Source organism: Arvicanthis niloticus, chromosome 20, assembly GCF_011762505.2.
Source record: "Arvicanthis niloticus isolate mArvNil1 chromosome 20, mArvNil1.pat.X, whole genome shotgun sequence".
NCBI lineage: Eukaryota > Metazoa > Chordata > Mammalia > Rodentia > Muridae > Arvicanthis > Arvicanthis niloticus.
Window position 1 is genome coordinate 28,247,905 of NC_047677.1, and position 16,691 is coordinate 28,264,595.

The 16,691-nt window shown below is 43.3% G+C and overlaps 1 protein-coding gene across 8 annotated transcripts in view; it reads right to left on the reverse strand.

The window, feature by feature from the left end:
- Ccar1 (cell division cycle and apoptosis regulator 1) overlaps positions 1-3,396 on the reverse strand; it is a 43,435-nt gene extending 40,039 nt beyond the window's left edge. For 2 of the 8 annotated variants that reach the window (XM_034524004.2, XM_076916788.1), the window contains exons 1-2: positions 3,265-3,396; positions 1,917-2,040 (exon numbers count right to left, since the gene is read on the reverse strand). In XM_034524004.2, the coding sequence (XP_034379895.1) occupies positions 1,917-1,989 (73 nt within the window). In that variant the 5' untranslated portion in view covers positions 1,990-2,040; positions 3,265-3,396. Of the gene's footprint in view, positions 1-1,916; positions 2,041-3,184 lie in introns of all 8 variants that reach the window. The other 6 variants (XM_034524003.2, XM_076916787.1, XM_076916792.1 and 3 more) reach the window with 5 other exon arrangements.
- Between the last annotated feature and the right edge of the window lie 13,295 nt (positions 3,397-16,691).

Here is a 16,691-nt window from a genome sequence, read left to right on the forward strand (position 1 = left end):
TATTGGTAATTGGGTTTTTGTTTGTTTTGGTTGAGACAGGGTCTCACTACTTAGCCCTGGCTGTCCTGAAACTTGCTATATAGATCAATCTGGCCTGACCATAAGTATCTACCTCCTAAATGTACTGGAGTTAAAGGAATGAACCAAGACCAGGCCCCCACAAACACACAGAGAGAAGGGGGAAACACACACACAGATAGGAGAGAGAGACAGAGAGATAGAGAAAGAGAGAGAGAGAGAGAGAACACTTTCAGTCAAGAGTTGCCTGAAACTCACTAAAGTATGACTTGAACTTCTGATCCTCCTGCCTCTACCACAGGAGTGCTTGCTTTCAGGAATGTAGCACCACACCCAGTTTGAGGTGCTAGAATTCAAATCCAAGGCCTTGTGGGTTCTGTGTAAAAACTCTACTGCCAAAACATGTCTTATAAAGTCCCTGGCATTAAATTCTTAGAGTAAGTGTTTCTCCATTAAATGCAAACAAATGAAACCATAAATGTACCAGCAATCAGCAGGGTAAAAACACTTGCCATACAAGTCTGACAACCTGTGTTCAATCCCCAAAGCCCATTGTGGAAGGAATGAACCAACTCCCAAAAGTTGTCCACTAACCTCCACACATGTATACCTGCAAGGATATACATTATACACACACAACAATGCTAAGTAAGGGGTCAGCGAGAAGGATCATTGGGTAAATTTGCTTGCCATAAAGGCTGGCAACCTAAATTCATGAGACATACCACCTTACCTTCTGTCACTTGTCTCTGACTTCTTACAATGTCACTTTCTCTAATCCTCCTTCTCTCCCTCCTCTCTATCTCTCACTTACAAACATATACCCCAGAGGAGCACACAAATGTAATTAAAAAAAAAAAAAAAACAAATTATTTAAGAGCAGGGGTCTCTCTATGTAGTCCTGGCTGTCATGGAACTCATTATTATTAGACCAGGCTGGTCTTAAACTCAGAGATCCACCTACCTGTGCTTCCCAAATGTTAGAATTAAAGGCATGTATAACTACGACCAGGAGAAGAAAAAAAGAAAAATTAGATATATGTTTTAAAATATGTTGGCTTCTTTCTTTTTGCTGCTGTTTTAAGTTTTTTTTTTTGTTTTTTGATTTTTGTTGTTTTGAGGCATGTGCTACCATACCTGTCCTACAATGTATCTTCTTAAAACGGAAAACATGCTAAACAAAATATATTCTATTTGAAGCTCAGTAAGATTAAATCACCAGCACCACAAAGGAAAGAAGGGAGGGAGGAAGGCAGGGAGGAAGGGAGGGAGGAGGGAGGGAGGGAGGAAGAGCTGATTGGCTCATTCTATTAATGTTCTATAAAACATAATTCAGTCAACTTTAATTATGGTCATGGTGGTGCACACCTTTAGTCCCAGCATTTAGGAGGCAAAGGCAAGCAGATCTCTGAATTTGAGGCCAGCATGGTCTAAGTAGTGGGTTCCATGACAGTCAAGACTACTGGCTACACAGACAAGCCTGTCTGAAAACCAAAAACCCAAAAGAAAAAAGATAAACTTAAGTCATTTGAAAACTATGAGCTGGGTGTGGTGATGGCTCATGCCAAAAGACAGCTGCTAATGAAGGCTGTGTATCAAAAACAATAAAGTGCAGTGGAAGACGGAAATCCCCTTAGTAAACTAAAAACAACTTAAGACACAAATAACAAAAAAAAAAAAAAAAAAAAAAAAAAAAAAAGGGGGGGGGACTATAAAAGCATCCAAACTACTGGATTAACAGGGATTTTGTTTTTGTTCCTGTGTTAATTTTCAAAAGTATCTTAAAAAATAAACGGTATATCATTTCCAGTCATTTCCCTGTGCCATGCATTAGGTTAAATCACAATAGAGACAGCCCTCCCAAACACATTGCCAGTGCGAGTGTTCAGTGGCCTGACCTGGCTGCGACACCGCGGTGGCTGTAAACTGAGTCGCCCATGGTGGGTTCTTCTGTCCTCCAAACTGAGCCATGATGCAAGGGGGGAAAAAACCCTTCACTTGTTTCTCTTCTATAGCAGATATCTATAAAGAAAGGATACAACAAAAGACTAGTTTAGAGAAATGGTTGAAGGAACAAAATATTAAAGACATGTTCCAAATGAGAACCGGAAGTAGAATGTGTGCCAACTGAACACTTGAAATAAAACACACTATCAACATATCAACAGATCACTATGCATACTCTATTTAAAAAGATACCCTTAGGGGTGGACTTCCTTCAGTGACTACACTGACATTTCCTAAAAAGGGCTGGCCGCGCTTAGTGGTGCAGCCTTTAAACCCAGCACTCCAGAGGTAGAGGCAGACGGATCTCTATAAACGCCAAGCCAGCATGGTTTCTATGTCGTTACAGCCCAGCTAGGGCTATATACTGAGACCTTACAGGAACAAACGACTTTATATATAAAGCAACTTTATATATAAAGCAACTTTATAGACACAGAAACTATAGCCTGAGTGTTTCTTTGGGCGATGGACTGAGGTCCTACAGTGGGGTTAAATCAATAACGGAAACTGCGTCCAGACTCCCCCTCCCCCATAAAGGCAAAGGCATTGACGAATACCATCTTAATAACGAACATTACTTTAAGGACCAAGAAGTCACTATGGCCTTTGTCACCCTAGTCTCCACTCCAGGGGTGAGGAGGCAGTTGGGAGAACGCACATCTCAAAAACAAACCACGGCGAGGACCCCTCCCCGAAAAATCAAAGAGAAAAGGAAAAGATGGGCCTGGCATCCCGGGCTGAGGACACTCATCTTCCTCCCGCCCCAGCCTCCGTAAGGCGCGGGCCGCGGAAGATGGAACCCAGCGCCCCAGGCCACGGCCACAGCTCCCGCAGGGGCCCGCGGGTCGCCGCAGTCCCTAAGGCCCTTAGGCCGGTTTGAGAGAGCCTCCGAGCCCTAAAACCACTCCACGCCGATCAGAGCCGGGCCGGGACTCAGCGCCGCGGCGGCGCAGGCCCGAGAACGCACGGCCTCCGGCCGGCCCGGGCCGAGGGGCGCAGGCCGCACCTGAGGGGCCTGGAGCCGCCGCGCTGGGGGAAGGGCGCGGCGCGCGGGGCCTGCTCCGACCCGCACAAAAGGGACCGCGTCCCTCGCTCTCCGGCCTCGCCACGGCCGCCATCACCCACCCGCCCGCGGCTTGCCACATCACAAGCTCCCTACCCCTCCGCGGACCCGCCGCGAAAGAACGGAAGCAGCCCGCCTCGACCTCCCACCGCTCCGGAGCAAAACACTGACCAGACCTTCACCTGAGTCGGGCCCAGGTTAACAGAGAAGCCATTTCAAAACCCGTCAAGCTCAGGCGCATGCGCAGACGACTCCCCCCCTCCACGCCGCACCTCCTCCGGTCTCCGGCAGGAACGGGCGCGTGCGGAGGGAGGGACGTTCGGCGTGCGCGCTCCCAGCGTGCGCGTTCACTAGGCAGCCGGAGCCAGAGCGCGCCCCAGCCGGGTTACCTTGGCTTCGCTTAACAATGAGCTGGCTGTCCTTGCGCCAGCCCTTCCCTGAGAGCCAGAGAACGAACGGCAGTCACGTGGTCCGCCGGGCGTCGCCGCCATCTTATGGTTGTCCTTAGTCTACTCTTGTGCAGTTTGCTTGAAAGAATGAGCGTGTAAGAGCTTCGTTGTTTTTGAGATGGAGATATAAGTAACATAATAATCGATATTTGCAATGTATATTCACATACCTCCATATTGTGTGTGTATGTTTAACACATGCGGCCCCGTTAGGATTCAAACTTCTGAGCTCAAAGAAATTCTCCTGCCTCAGCCTTCATAGGGCCCGAGACTTTACAATCACAAACTACAAAACCAGGCAGGATTCAAACTTCTGAGCTCAAAGAAATTCTCCTGCCTCAGCTTTCATAGTGCCCGAGACTTTACAACCACAAACTACAAAACCAGGCACGATTTTTTTTTTTTTTTTTTTTTGGTTTTTCGAGACAGGGTTTCTCTGTGTAGCCCTGGCTGTCCTGGAACTCACTCTGTAGACCAGGCTGGCCTCGAACTCAGAAATCCGCCTGCCTCTGCCTCCCAAGTGCTGGGATTAAAGGCGTGTGCCACCACCGCCCGGCGATTTTTTTTTTTTTTTAAAAGAAGCTTTATTACATTCTTTTCATGTTTAGAGGGTTTTGCCTATGAAAGACATAGAACATTTATGAAAAATATAGAAAGTTTTTATGACCCCTAGACCTGAGCAAAGAATGCAGGTTCCCTTGTTCCAAGAATGTGGAACTGAATCTAAGATTTTAGGCCTTCACTGACCCAATACATTCTATATTCCGGGAGGGGTACATTATCCCTGAGTCACAGGACACTTGCTGGATTAACATTCAAGAGAGGAACAGAGGAGCTAATTTAACATTCCTCAGACCTCTGGGAAGAGAACCCACCTGCAGGTGGGGAAGGCCCAAAGCAGGAAGACACATTCCTGACCACAAAGAAAGATACAAGTTGTCTGGGTGGTTTCAGGAACTAGCAGACTTTCCATTGTTTTTATGTTATGTTTCCTTGGTTACCCCTTCACCCCCCCCACACACACCCCGTTTGTAGGTTCCCCTATATAAGACCGCCCCTGACCAGGCTGTCTCGTCAATTCCTCTACCCCTGCATGGGTTATGATTTGACCATCAGTCCATTGATCCTGAAATATACCTCATGCTGTTGCATCAAGAATGGTGTCTTGTGAGTTATTGGGTGGCAGTGGATTCCTGAGGCTTGAGGGAGGTCCTCCCTTCGTGTGTGTGTGTGTGTGTGTGTGTGTGTGTGTGTGTGTGTGTATGTGTGTGTGTGTGTGTGTGTGTGTATCTTACACCTGCATGTATTTATGTGCACCAGGTTTGGGTTTAGTGCCTGTGGTCAGGAGTAGATGACAGATGCCCTGAAACTGGAGTTACTGATGGTTGTGAACCACTGCATGGGTGCCGTGGGTGCAGGAATCAATCCCAGGTCCTGAAAACAGATTAGTGCTTTTAACCGCTGGGCCATCTCCTCAGCGTTAAGGCTAGAATGTTTAAAAGTGTACAATTGAGTGGAGTTTAGTATACTGACAACATGGCATCATCATGCCTACTATACGAAGAACTTGAATATCACCTACTGATAAGAAACAGAGCTGAAGTGGGTGTTGCAGGAGGCAAGAGGGGATGGAAAGGTTGTGGAGCTGGGAGGGTTAGGGAAATGTACACCTCTAATTCCAGCACTCAAGAGGCAGAGGAAGGTAGAGCTCAGAGAATTTAGAGGCCAGCCAGGTCTACAGAGCTAGTTCTAAGACAGCCAGGGCTACACAGAAGAAGAAAGAAAGAAAGAAAGAAAGAAAGAAAGAAAGAAAGAAAGAAAGAAAGAAAGAAAGAGAGAAAGAAAGAAAGAAAGAAAGAGAGAAAGAAAGAAAGAAGAGGGAGAGAAAGAAGAGAGAGAAAGAAAGAAAGAAAGAAAGGAGAGAAAGAGAAAGAAAGAAAGAAAGAAAGAAAGAGAGAGAGAGAGAGAAGGAGAGAAAGGCATAGCTATTAAGTCATTCTCTAATTTTGCCCTACACCTGTTGGTGACAGCTAATTATTCTCCATATGAAATAGCTTGTACTAGAAATTCCACATAAGCCAGGCAGTGGTGGTGCACGCCTTTAATCCCAGCACTTGGGAGGCAGAGGCAGGCAGACTTCTGAGTTCAAGCCCAGCCTGGTCTACAAGAATTGAGTTCCAGGACAGCCAGTGCTACACAGAGAAACCCTGTCTCAAAAACAAAAACAAACAAACAAACAAACAAAGGATTTCAGGCATGCTCACCTATACCGGTTTATAAGGTGCTGGAAATAGAAACAGGAGGCAGGCACTCTACCATTTGAGCTGGGTCCCCACTTATCTCTTCTAGATTTGTCTTCTACAAGAGATGACCATACACTCTCACCAGGTGATAGACTGCACGCAAAGGCACTAGACAAAAATAATTTGGGTCATGATTGCATTTGTTTCATTTTTGGAGACAAAAATCCTACTAGTAAGCCTGGCTGAACTGCTGCTTGATTTATAGACAAAGCTAGCCTCAAGCTTGTGGCAATCCTACCTCTGGCTCCAAGTTCAGGGATTGCAGCCACTAGCCACCAGACCCAGGCGTACACACAAATGAAACTTCATTAGTTATTCCCATACAGTCATTAGAGACCGGAAACTATTTTTGTTTGTTATGATATTTTCTTACAGAGAGGGGGAGAGACAAAGAGAGAAAGTGTTTGTTCCCTGAGATTGACCCACAGCCTGAGTATTCTACAGAAACACTATATTACCCTATCGTCTTCGAAACATTGTCTTCTTTGTATGTTAGAGGCAAGGTCTCACAGAGTTGCCAGGGCTGGAGTTGACTTCAGTTTATACCAGACAGGCCTTGAATTGGTGTTCTACCTCAGTTAGCCTCCTGACTAATTGGGTTAGCAGATCTGTGGAACAAAGCTTAGTGTTTTTTTTTTTTTTTTTTTTTTGTTTGTTTGTTTTGTTTTTTAGAAGCGGCACTTTTGGTTGACATGGGATTCTAATCTGATTCTAAATTCATTATTCCTTTGTTACGATGCTATATAAATCCACTCTATAGCCAAACCTTCGAGTTAACTCTCTGTCTTTTATTACAGAACCTAAATTGATGAAAGGAAAAGAGTTTTCCAGCCGACCATGGTGGAATATTCTAAAATACCAGGCAGGAAGATTACTGCAAATTGGAGGTCAGTCTTGTCTAACAAGGTAAATAAGAGTTTAGACAGGAATGCATAATCTGACCTGCTTCAGGTTTCTCTCTTTCTTGTCTCTCCTCTGTAGAAAATTCACACTTTTCTTTGAACTGTTTTCAAGCCCTTTGGGGATATAGTGTAACACGGGGTGCAATTCTGGGTCATATGATAATTCTATATTTATCTTTTGACAAAATGTTCAGCTATTTTTACAGTGGCTGTACTCTTCTATATTCCCACAAGAAATGTGCTGCACACATTCCAACCTCTCCCCACCCCCACTCTGCCACCACTGTTTTTTTCGTTTGGTTTTTTGAGACAGGGTTTCTCTGTGTAGCCTTGGCTGTCCTGGAACTCACTCTGTAGACCAGGCTGGCCTCGAACTCAGAAATCCCCCTGCCTCTGCCTCCCAAGTGCGCCACCACTGCCCAGCAACCACTTCTTAATTTAAAAACAGTTGTATTTCTTGGCTTGTTATATCTTTGGGCCTGTTTGCATGTGTGCTTGCAAGGGCACGAGTGACTGAAAGTCAGTGGTCACCATTGAGCATCTCTTCCAGTGCCATTTTTTGTTGGTTCTCTGTGTAGCCCTGGCTGGTCTAGAACTGGTTTTGTAGATCAAGTTGACCTTGAACTCAGAGATCCATCTGCCTCCACCTCCTGAGTGCTAGGATAAAAAATGTGTGTTGCCACCACTCTGAGCAAATTAAAAAAATAAAGTGTTTGGAAGTTTTTTATTGCATTTATGTCTGTATTTCATGTGTGCCTGGTGGCCATGTAAACCAGAAGAGGGTGTCAGATCCCCTGAAGTTGTATTGATAGACTATTGTTAGCTGCCACATTGGTGCTTGTAGTGAAACCCAAGTCCTCTGGGAGAACAGAGTTCTTAACCTCTGAGCCACTTTTCTAGCCTCGACTTATTTCTCTTTCTCATTCTATTTGTATTTATGTATTTGTCGTGTGTCTGTGTAAGTGTAAGTCATGAGTGTAGGATTTCTTTAGTGTCCAGAAGAGACGGCCAGATCCCCTGGAGCTGGAGTAATCGGGAGGCTGTGAACCACCTCTATGTAGGTGCTAGGAACTGAACTGAAGATTCTTTGAAAGCGAAGCATGTTCTGCTAAGCACAGAGCCATCTCTCCATCTGCTCTACTGGTTCTGTGACATGTGGTCTCTCACTGAAGCCAGACTTTGCAGTTTGAGCTAGCCTGTGCTAGCCATAACACCCTATGAGCCCTAGTGGTCTGGCTGTCCCCACATCCCCAGTGTTGGTGCCACCCAGGCTTGCAGCCCTGGAGACACAGAAGCTCATGTATCCCCACGGGTGCTGGAATCTGACCTTGGGTCCTCATGCTTAACTCAGGGAGCCAAGGCCTTCAGCCTTCCCTTGCCGTTTGTTTGTTTGTTTGTTTTCCTGTTGAGTATCCAAGTCGGCTCCCAACATTTTGTTCCTCTTTTTCTTGAAACCCTCTCTCTGAGTCCTGGACACTTGGAAATCACTGTGCAGGCCAGATTGCTTTGCACTCATGGCTGCTTCTTGGGGCTCTGCCTTCTAAGTGCTGACTATATTATAGGCATGTGTCTCCATTCCTGGGTTGGTTTGCCTCTCTCTTGTCTCTCTCAGTGTCTCTGTTTTTCTCTGTCTCGATCTCTAATTGATATAAAGCAAAATGTTATCATGGCTTTGGCTTTCATTTCCTTAATATAGTAACTGAAGGTGCTAAGAAAAAATAGACTTATTGGCAATTATTTCCTTGGAGAAATACTTTCAAATCTCTGCATCCAACATTTTGGCAATATTTGATTCTAATAAAAAGTTAAACTAATAGTATCAACTATCATGTATACATAGATTTGTCATTTTATTTCATTTATTTTGAATATGGTGCATGGGATTGAGCCCAAGGACTCAAACATGATTAGCACAGACTCTGACAACAAGCTAAAACCATAGCATGAATTTTATTAGTTCAGCTCATTGTAGAACACCATTCAGGGCCATTGAGACATTTGAAATTTGTTAAAGTCCTTTATTTTCCTTGAGCTTAAGACTCGGGAATGTCTCCTTCTCCTCAGCATACTGAATATGCCATACCATGGGTATGCACCATGACCCCAGAAACTTTTTTGTTACTGATATGTAAGAATCTTGCTGGTTTTGTTTGTTTGTTTGTCTTACTTGGCAGACTTGGGACTTACTATACAGACCAGGCTGGCCTTGAATTCATAGAGATCTGCTTGGCTGCCACGAAAGTGCTTGGTGTTTTATTCTTTTTCTTCTTAAAAATTATTTATCTTTATTTTATGTGCATTGATGTTTGCCTGTAGGCATGTCAATGTGAGGTATTTCTGTGTGATGGTGTCAGATTCCCTGGAACCAGGGTTAAAGACAGTTAGGAGCTATCAAGTGGATGTTGGGAATTGATCCTGGATCCTCTGGAAGAGCAGCTAGTGCTCTTAAATATTGAGACATCTCTCCAGCCCCTGTTGCTATTTTTTTTTCCATGTACTGTGTGTGTGTTTCAGAAACAGCTCTCTTCATAGCTCTAGCTGGCTTTGAATGTGATATATATCTGGCCTCAAAGTTAGAGATCAGCCTGCCTCTGTCTCCCAAGTGTACTGTATGCTATGTAATCATTGCATAAGTGTGTATTGGGTGTATGTGTGTGAGTGGCAGCTCTAAAGAACTATAAAGTACTTGAGCAGATCAGAGGTAGTTCTCTCCTTCCACAGCAGAGAATCCAGGGACTGAACTCAAGTCAATCAGTAGAACTGGGCCTCACTCATGTTAGAAATTGATCTCTCAACTAGGAATGACCTAAACCAGCTGATCCATTCAAATTAGTTTTATGCATGAACTAAGAATCCAGTGCAATTGTAATATGTAAAAACCAAGTTTCCTCAGCACCAACTGTTAAAAACTCTAGAATTTCATCTGTTAAGTACTTTCTTCCGTGCCGGGCAGTGGTGGCGCATGCCTTTAGTCCCAGCACTTGGGAGGCAGAGGCAGGCGGATTTCTGAGTTCGAGGCCAGCCTGGTCTACAAAGTGAGTTCTAGGACAGCCAGGGCTACACAGAGAAACCCTGTCTCAAAAAACCAAAAAAAGCCGGGCGGTGGTGGCGCACGCCTTTAATCCCAGCACTTGGGAGGCAGAGGCAGGCGGATTTCTGAGTTCAAGGCCAGCCTGGTCTACAGAGTGAGTTCCAGGACAGCCAGAACTACACAGAGAAACCCTGTCTCGAAAAAAACCAAAAAAAAAATAAATAAATAAAATAAAAAAAAGTATGTTCTTCCTTTATTAAAAGACAATCAGCACTGGGCGGTGGTGGCGCACGCCTTTGATTCCAGCACTTGGGAGGCAGAGGCAGCCGGATTTCTGAGTTTGAGGCCAGCCTGGTCTACAGAGTCAGTTCCAGGACAGCCAGGGCTACACAGAGAAACCCTGTCTGGAAAAACAAAAAAACAAAACAAAACAAAAAACCCAAAAAGAATAACTATACTGCTAAGGATGGGGAGTAATTGTGAACTTTCAATTATTCAACTGTCCAACTTGTATGCATTCACACTATTCCCAGACACTTAATTGTGTTTTGAAAACTGTGGGTACACTGTCTAACAATTCACAGTCTTTTAGAAATCTGTGAGACGTGTGAGCACATGTTTTCTTGATACATGGAGGCGAGACGTCGACAACTTGTGGGAGCTGCCTCTCTCCTAATACCATGTGTGCTTTAGGGTTGGAATTTGGACCTTGGCCAGGGTCGGCTGCAAGCTCCTCTGTCCCCTCAACCATCTCAGTTCTTTCTGTTTGGTAGATGGGCTAGCCTTGAAGTCTACATAGCTGACAGTGACCTTTAACTTTTGATCCTCCTGCTAACAGCCTTCCGTGACTAGGATTATAGCTGCGATATCACCAAGGCCCATTTATGCACTAATAAAGGTGGGGCCCAGGGGGTTTATATATATAGGCAAACACTCCAGCAGATGAACTTCATCCCTAGTGTGCCCTTCCCTCCTGATAGAGTTTCGTTTTAACACTGAGGATGGTATTCAGGTCTTAGGCCCCAGTGATCTTCCTGCTTCAGCCTCTGATAGGCTGGTAATAGGTGAGTGGTGTCCATTCATAGTTTTTTTTTTTTTTTTTTTTTCCTTTCAAGTTTGAATATTTTCACAAATTCTTTGTTTCTTTAACCAGTTTGGGTCTTAAACAAACTCAAAGTGATTGGTGCTGTTTCTCAGGTTCTTGGAGGTTGAAAGCCTAAGATCAGGATTAGAGAGCCCATGTAGCTCGTGTAGAGGCCTTGGGTTCAAGTCCCAGTACCCACGTGGTGTCTCATAACTGTTTGTAACCTCCAGTTCCAGGGAATTTGATACCAGTATCTGACTTCCTTCAAGCACCAGTCACACACATTGAACATACACATGCGAAGGCAAAACACTTTAAAACCCCTGAGCCATTTCACCAGATTGGATGAGGTGAAGTCTCTCAAACAGATACAGATTGCCTCGTTCTCATCTTGCTGTCAAGTGGTCATTCTCAACCTGTGGGATGAATGACCTTCCACAGGGGACACCTAAGACAACTAGACAACACAGAGATTTACAATTTAGACCAGTAGTAAAATTACAGTTATGAAGTAGCAGAGAAAATAATTGTATGGTTGGGGGTCACCACAACATGGGGGAACTGTGTTAAAGAGTCTCAACATTAGGAAGGTTGAGAACCATTCTTTTTTGTTTTTTTTGTTGTTGTTGTTGTTGACAGGGTTTCTCTGTGTAGCCCTGGCTGTCCTGGAACTCACTCTGCAGACCAGGCTGGCTTTGAACTCAGAAATCTGCCTGCCTCTGCCTCCCAAGTGCTGGGATTAAAGGCGTGTGCCACCACTGCCAGGTGAGGACCACTGTTCTAAAGAGAACTCTTTGGAGCCTAGTTTATGCAGTGTTGGACAGAAGTTTCCATGCTTGCTAGACAAGCACTCCACCAACTGAGTAGTAATCCTTGGAGCTTCTGTTATAAGGTCAATGGTTATCATTAACTTAGTGCTTAGGATGTCAATATATGAATTTTGTGACCAGAGGGAAGATATACAATGAATAATACTTAGAGAGCTCATAAGTCCTGGATGTTTAATGTGGACCCAGAGTGGTATGTTCATAAGGGCGTCTATGAACATCTTACAAAATAGCTGATGCTGAGAGCTGGTGGCACACACTTTTAATCCCAGCACTCTGTAGGCAGAGGCAGGCAGATGTCTGGGTTTGAGGCCAGCTTGAGTTTCAGGACTGCCAGGGCTACACAGAGAAACCCTGTCTTGAAAAATGAAAATGAAAATAAAACAAAATATCTGTGACTAGAAAAGAATTGGTGCTGGCCTAGGATACAAGGTTGAAGGGCAGGCTTTGCTGGGGGTGTCAGAGACTGATGCTGAGGAAGAGGCTGAACTTACAGCACAGGGAGAAAAAGCATCCGTCCTCTAGGAGGTCCCGGGGACATAAGCTACTGTGCACATGGAGGAACTAAGCCTTTGATACAGTGTAATACAAAGCAAGAAGGTACTGGTGGAGGGAGATCTACAAACTCTGAAGGCGTTCTACTCTCAAGATAAATCGCAACACTGTAAACAAAGGGCATTAGAAGGAAGACATCTACAAGGATCAGAGTGTTGGGGGCCAGACTGAGAAAAGTAGTGGCTCACCTTTCAGTCAAAACTGGGGCTCTAATAGCATGCTACCAGACATCTGGACAGTATTGGACCAGTAAGAGGAACGGCATTCTGGTTCTTTGCTAAGTGATTTTGCTTTGACATCCAATAATACACAAGAGTCAATAACCTGTCCTCAAGCAACCATAGGCTATAGAGAGAGCAACAGGCCACTTCATTCTCATCAAACAATTTATATGTAGGTCTGAGCACAGTCAGTCTGGCAAATTCCTGAAATTAGAAGGCAGAGGAAAGATTCCTCAAGCTCAAGTCAAGCCAAGATACAAAAGCCAGACGTATACAGACTAACACACCACTAAGGAAAGAGAAGAAGGAACATTTTGACTACAAGTGGTAACTAGTTTGGTTGTAGTCTGTCCTGAGAATCTTGGTATATAGTGGCTACATTGCTATCACTCCGCTGAAAACAAGAAATTCTACTGGTAGGCATGGTGGAGAGCACTTGTAACGTGTCTGCCTTTGGCTCCTCGCTTTCATTTTGAGACCCATATGCAGGTAGGGGAACATGTTGAGGATGGAGCTCCCTGCTAAGAGCAAGTGCTCAAGGTCTTGGATTTGATTTCTACAGGGAAAGAAAGAGCTTGCACCGGGGAGTGGGCCCCTGGTGCTGTGGCCAGTAAACCTCGCCCTCTGGAGAACAACCCTACAGGATTTAGAGCCAGCAGCCTGAACTATGCATAGTACAGTCTGCAATCAGAAAGAAAGAAGAAAGAAAAACAGCAGAAAGGAGGAAGAGGAAACGGTTGCATATTATTACTATTTTTTTTGTTTTTTGTTTTTTGAGACAGGGTTTCTCTGTGTAGTCCTGGATGTCCTGGCATTCACTCTGTAGACCAGGTTGGCCTCAAACTCAGAAATCCGCCTGCCTCTGCCTCCCAAGTGGTGGGACTAAAGGCGTGCGCCACCACCTGCCTGGCCTAACCTTTTTTTTTTCCCCCATGAGACGCGGGCGGGGAGACAAACGTGTGGATAGAGAGAGAGCTCAGAGGGCGCGCGCCTTAGCCGCTGTGCCACTGCCCGGTTCGCTATTATTACTGGTTTTGAGCACAGTAGATTGAAACTATCACCAAATTAAGAGTAGATATGTCAGGCATTTGGAAATGGGATAGGATAAGTGAGAGAAGTTGAAGCTAAAAACATGCACCATAAAAACAAAACAAACAAACAAAAAAACCCAACCAAACAAAACCTGCACTATGTCCTAGGTTCCATGCTGGCTCCTTCACAGCACACTGGCATGCAATTAAACTCTACAATGCCTATTTTTCTGATGGGCACATTAATACGTAGAAAACACTGGTGCTGGTAAATACACCATTCTACAAAAATGTTTTTGCTCGGGTATATGAATCGCCACCCGGAGAGATTGGGTAAGACTGGGCAACATCTGATCATTGTCCACAAGATCCCTGGCACATGCACAAACACACACTTCTGTAACGCCAGACCTTAGCATGCCCAAGCACTAGTGATTGACACCCAGTTTGAGGCCAATCTAGACTATAACAGAAGACCTTGTTTTAATCAAAACAAAACACAAAGCAAGAAATCTGTATAGGTTGATCTACAGAGCAATAATAGGCTAAGAGAAACAAACTACTCATTTTATTCCATTTTTGACCTAATACTGGTAAAAGCTATTCAAATTAAATTCATTGTAGCCGCAGGGCGGTGGTGGAGCACGCCTTTAGTCCCAACACTTGGGAGGCAGAGGCAGGCGGATTTCTGAGTTCAAGGCCAGCCTGGTCTACAGAGTGAGTTCCAGGACAGCCAGGGCTACACAGAGAAACCCTGTCTAGAAAAACCAAAAAGAAAAAAAAATTCATTGTAGCCATCAACAAGAACAGTCACATGGAAACTGACAGATGAATAAAGACAGTAGGACCACTTGGGAGGGGATGCAAACCTGTTTTAGGGGATGGAGAAATGGCTCGGTGGTTAAGAGCATTGGCTGCTCTTCCAAAGGACCCTGTTTCCCAGTACCTTTTTTTTTTTTTTTTTAATAAATGAATCAAGCTTTTATTTTTTAAAGTGTGCCTTTTTAAAAAAAAAAAGATTTATTTATTTTATGTATATGGTGGCTGGGAATTGAACTCAGCAGCAGTTGGTGCTCTTAACTGCTGAGCTGTCTCTCCAACCCTCACAGTACCCTTATGGTGAATCATCTGTGATTCCAATCTCATCGGATTAGATGCCCTCTTCTGGCTTTTATAGGTACCAGACATGCACTTACTTCGTCTACAGACATGTCTGCAGGCAAAATACACAAGCACATAAAATCAAACCAAACCAAACCTTGCCTTTGGTGCTATGTTGTGAGTTGGGACTTTGGGTAGGCTGAATATATGTTCTATATGGATCCCTAGTGCTGACTTTGTACTCAGATATGATCTGTTTGCTCAAACCATCAGTCTTTTGTAATTAAGATGGGAATAGTAGCTATTACATTTCAAAGTGAGATTTTGAAGAGGAAAGAAAAAATAGACTACCAGGTGCAAAATAGAAGTATAAAATTTATTTTATACCGCCCACAAAGTTCTATATAATCAGGAATGATACAATTTGCAATAGCTTTAAAAAAAAAAAAAACATGACAAAGATTTAAAATATATCTTCCATTACAGTATTCATTTATCCTTAGTTAGAATTTTTTAAAAAGAAAATTTATGCTTTAAACAAATGAGACATAAGGAAAATAAGACAATTTCCACAACTATTTATACATTTATGTTTCAATACTAGTACATTTCAAATATTTTGCTACATAAACATGAAATCATGTACAACTGCTGTGCACCAAAATTTAGCTTAATTAGATCTTTCAAGTAACATGCAATTCCAACTCACAAGTATTCAAGTACTGCTACAAAGTGTTCCATTCTGTGCAGAGGACTCAATATTGATTATGTATTGAAACTACCATGGTTATAGGATTCTCTTTCCCTTTATTTAATGTGATGAAGTGCTTTGCTTAACTGTTCTCATAGGTGAAGAACTAAACTTTTTTTTTTGGAATTTTGACAGTATTTTCTGAGATAAAAACCTTCAATTACTGAGATACAACAGCAGGATGGTAACAGTCAAAATTAACAGTGAACATCTTCCAGAGGCTGGCGGGTAGGACTTCACACAGGAGACTGGGAACTCCAATTCAGCGCCACTGTATATGGGGGAGGAATGTGAATTAATGTCTTACTTCCACCAACGCTAAACAGTCTGATAATTTCTGTAAACCAAATTAATGCCATACATGTTAATGTGCATGCTAGACCACTCTATGAGAAAGCAATGAGTCAACTCAGAGTTCACTTTGATCTCTCTGACATGGATTCATACAGGTATCTCCATAGGGAACACTTCATGATTTCCTAGGAACACAAATATAACCATCAACCCACACATCACAATGCAAAAGCTGCCCATAGTTTAGCTATAAAACCATTTCTGGAAAAATATTTCTCTTAAAGCACCTATCACAATGTTAACTCCATAAAGCTAAAAAAAATATGACCATACATCGCAATAAAAATATTTAATCTTTCCTATGAGCTGTGTTTGTAAAGTCAAATATAGTCAGTCAGCCATTTTATCACAGCACAAACAGATGTTGGAAAGAAGACTCACCAACATAAGAGGAGGCCATGTTGAATATTCAAGGTTCTTTGACCTGTTCCCCTTATATTTGTGCCAAAGAATGTGTCACTATAGTCAAAATATACCACCTCTATATAGAGAGGTTGTTAAAATAACCTATAGACAGATTACTAGAAACTTTACAAATACATCTCAGCATTCTTAACTCTAGGTATACTTGCTCCAAAGATTTATATGGCTACAAGAGAAGCAGAGGGAACACTCACACACCAAAACAAAATGAAAAACAAAACGCCCAACGAGACAAAAGATATAATGCAGAGACAATAGAACCTGTTAGCAACAATTTTGCATATTTATAATGAAGGGCTAGGAACTAAAATTGTCCAGCTAGCACCACCTCCTTCAAGAAACCTTCATTTCAGCGTATTTAAATATATTAAACTTTGATGAGGAAGGGGTTTTAAAGTTCCTATTTAGAAAATTACTTTGTGGAAAATGTCTTCTTATTAATGGTAAAGGGATATTCTCTATGCTTTTTTATCACTGATTAGAGTGGTTCACACCTGCAATCCCTGACCTAGGACCATACCAACCTGGGGTACAGAACAGCATCTTCCAGGCCAGCTAGAGCTATATTGTG